Source organism: Bison bison, unplaced genomic scaffold (assembly GCF_000754665.1).
Source record: "Bison bison bison isolate TAMUID 2011002044 unplaced genomic scaffold, Bison_UMD1.0 scf7180017864375, whole genome shotgun sequence".
NCBI lineage: Eukaryota > Metazoa > Chordata > Mammalia > Artiodactyla > Bovidae > Bison > Bison bison.
In genome coordinates this window covers 543,979-547,021 of record NW_011494947.1, presented here as the reverse complement: position 1 = coordinate 547,021, position 3,043 = coordinate 543,979, and the positions used below count along the sequence as shown (strand labels likewise).

Here is a 3,043-nt window from a genome sequence, read left to right as displayed (position 1 = left end):
AGGAGGGCAGGCAGGGCCGCGCCTCCTCTGTTCATTGGTTTGGTCTGGCTGCGCTGCACACAGTAGGCGCTGCATAAACATGGGAGGGAGGAGGGGACAAGCAGAGCCCCCTGCCCGGCCATCATGAGCCTCCTACACCTGAACTTGGTCTCAGGACCCAGCTCTGAGCCCCCTGCCTCCCCCCTGCTCCCTGGACCTGGGACCCCAGCCACTGCCCTCTGATCCCTTTCGTCCTGCAGAAGCGCCCAGACCTCGGCCCTCCAGCAGGAATCACAAGATGTAGAGGAGCCAGGGTTCTGCCCAGGCCTCCCCAGCCTCAGCCCCCGCCGGACCCCACCCTGTAGACGGGAGACCCTCCCACCAGACCCGAGGTACACTCACTTTTTGAGTTGGTCCTGGGGTCCGCCGTCCTCGCTGGAGTAGGGAAGGATGCACCCATATCTAGAGGAGGCCGTGAGGACGTCACATCTACCGTACCTGCTATGACGTCCAGCGTTACCGGCTGACCCCCCAACTCGCACGGAAGCCCGGGAGGGCAGGATTCCTATCTGCTCCCTTCCCTGAATTAAGCCAAAAGCCCAGAAAAGTGCCTGCACACAGTAGGTGCTGGATACAGATTTGCTGAATGAATGAACCCCAAGCAGCACCTTACAGACACCTGAGTGGCCTGGGGACTTCTGCCAGCCCCCAGTGATCCCTGCTCTGGCTAATCCCAGGAGGGGACCCCAAAATAGGCTCCTGAACTTCCTTTACAGATGGGAAGATGACTCTGCCCCAAGGCTGGAGGCAGAGAGCTTCTTCATGGGGGGAAAGAGTGAAAGCGTTAGTCACTCAGTCGTGTCTGACTCTCTGAAACCCCATGGACTATAGCTCGCCAGGCTCCTCTGTCCACAGGGTTCTCCAGGCAAGAATACTGGAGTAGGTAGCCATTGCCTTTTCCAGGGGATCTTCCTGACCCAGGGATTGAACTGGATCTCCCACATTGCAGGCAGATTCTCTACTGTCTGAGCCACCAGGGAAGCCCCTTCACGGTGGAGGAACACCCTAATTAAAACCACGCCAACCCTCAGCAGCCCTTTCCATGGGACCGGGTGTGAGGCTGCTGTCCTGCCAACGCTGTGAGGTCCGGCCTCCTGCAGCCTGTTTTCACAGGAGCAGACTGAGGCTCAGAGAGGCAAAGCGACATTCCCAAGACACACAGCCAGTGGGTGGGCAGGGAGGGGCGGGGCGCTCACCTCTTGAACAGCAGGTCCAGGACCTGCTGGGTGGTGGTGAAGGCTCGGTAGGTGCACAGGAAGATGGTGACGTAGGAGAGGTCGCTGCCCTGGAAGGCGGGCACCAGGTGCTCCACCAGCTTCTCCAGCGTGCCCGCCTTCACAGTCCGCACCTTGCAGGTCTCGTACAGGTTCAGGGCCGACTCGTTTTCATACTGCGGAGAGACAAAGGAGAATGGATGGTCAGCTGCAGCACTGTGGCCCGACGGGTGGGCGGTGGATGGGGTGCTGGAGCTCAGAGGAAGTCCAAGTGCTCGGTGACCTCTGGCTGGAGATGGGAACGTGAGTGCCCTGAATGGAATGAGGGTCTCAGCTCGGACTGGAGGTGGGGATGATGAAAAACAACTCTTTGAGGTCATTTTATTAGCTGAGTAGTGGTCGTAGCTCGTCAATATGAGGAGTATCATCCCCATGAGCTCTGGCAAAACAGACCCATTCTAGAGGTGAGAAAACAGAGGCTCATGCCCCGGGTACCGGGAACAGTATGTCTGGACACAGAGGCTGTCGGGGCAGCACTGGGGAAACGGCCACAGAAAGGAATTCGGCCCAGGTCCCGGGCAGTGAAAGCCTGAGTCACGGTGGCAATCGGCCTCCTTTCTGAAAGGTTGTGCATCCGTCAGGCCCCTGCTCCGACCTGGAGGGGTTGTGGGGCTGGGCTCCATCACAGTGATTGTAGAGAACCATATATAGTAGCCTGAGCCCTTCGGTTTTTTTTTTTTTAAAGTCCTAGTAAGTCAAATGATGTAAGGTTGGAGACGTGTGGAAGGGCAGTCAGGCTGATGGCCACCCGTGACAGTGAGAGGCAGGGCCTTCCCCAGCGGTCCAGTGGTTAAGACTCCACGCTTCCAACGCAGGGGGCGCAGAACCAACCCACGCGACTGGGGACCTAAGATTCCGCATGCCTGCCGCGTAGTGTGGCCAAACAATAAAACAGATAAAGGAGGACACCTACCGATTATCCACAATGGACAAAGAGAAAAAGAAAAAAAAAAAAAAACAACTGGGGAAAAATGCAAAAATAAGCCCTGCAGGGTAACAACCTTGGAGAACAGGCCCCCTTAACACAGTAGATGTCCACATATATGCCTATATTTACTTACTCTTTTCTTGGGTTAGTGCAGCAGCTCACTAATCTGACTGCTGCCCCTTCTCGCCTCATTAAAGGCGATCCGTTCCTATAAATTGCCGGTCTTGTTCTTTTTCCAAACCTTGCCTTCTCTAACTTCCTTACCTTACAATCCCAGCCTAACGTGAAGGGAAAGAGCATGAAAGTGTCTTTTTGATGTTTCGCACAAATAAGAGAGCAGTGAACTGTGGACTGGGCTGTGGGGGGCAGGGTTGGCGCCCAGATCCCTGTGGGAGGCCCCTGGACCCCGGGCCCTCCCGCACTCACCCCGAGCCAGCGCTGGCCCTTGCTGGCGCCATGGTGCACCTGGATCTTGCGCAGGGAAATGGAGTAGATGACCCCGTTGACCAGCTCCTCGCCGATCTCCTGCGTGGAGCTCTGCAAAGACAGTGCCCGGCCGCCAGGCGGGGGTGTCAGGGCCTGCCCGGCTGTGCGGCGATGGTGGGGGTAGGGGGGACACCCCCATGCCACCTTCTGTCCCTGGATGAGGCAAAGGGGGGTGGCCACAGGGACCTCCAGTCCAGAATGGAACGGGCTCACAGAGGGAGGGCTGGGGACTGTCCTCGGGGCTGCTGGCACTGCCCCCAGTCCCTGCGTCCTCACTCCACCAGCCACAGCAACTGGACAAGATAAGATCGGAAGA

General features: G+C 57.7%; 1 protein-coding gene across 1 annotated transcript in view; it reads right to left on the bottom strand.

Moving 5' to 3' along the window:
- Window positions 1-3,043, bottom strand: part of RALGDS (ral guanine nucleotide dissociation stimulator) — a 35,844-nt gene that overhangs the window by 11,943 nt on the left and 20,858 nt on the right. The window contains exons 2-5 of the mRNA XM_010856938.1: window positions 2,668-2,778; window positions 1,236-1,429; window positions 382-477; window positions 60-69 (exon numbers count right to left, since the gene is read on the bottom strand). Coding sequence (XP_010855240.1) covers window positions 60-69; window positions 382-477; window positions 1,236-1,429; window positions 2,668-2,778 — 411 coding nt within the window. The remainder of the gene's footprint in view (window positions 1-59; window positions 70-381; window positions 478-1,235; window positions 1,430-2,667; window positions 2,779-3,043) is intronic.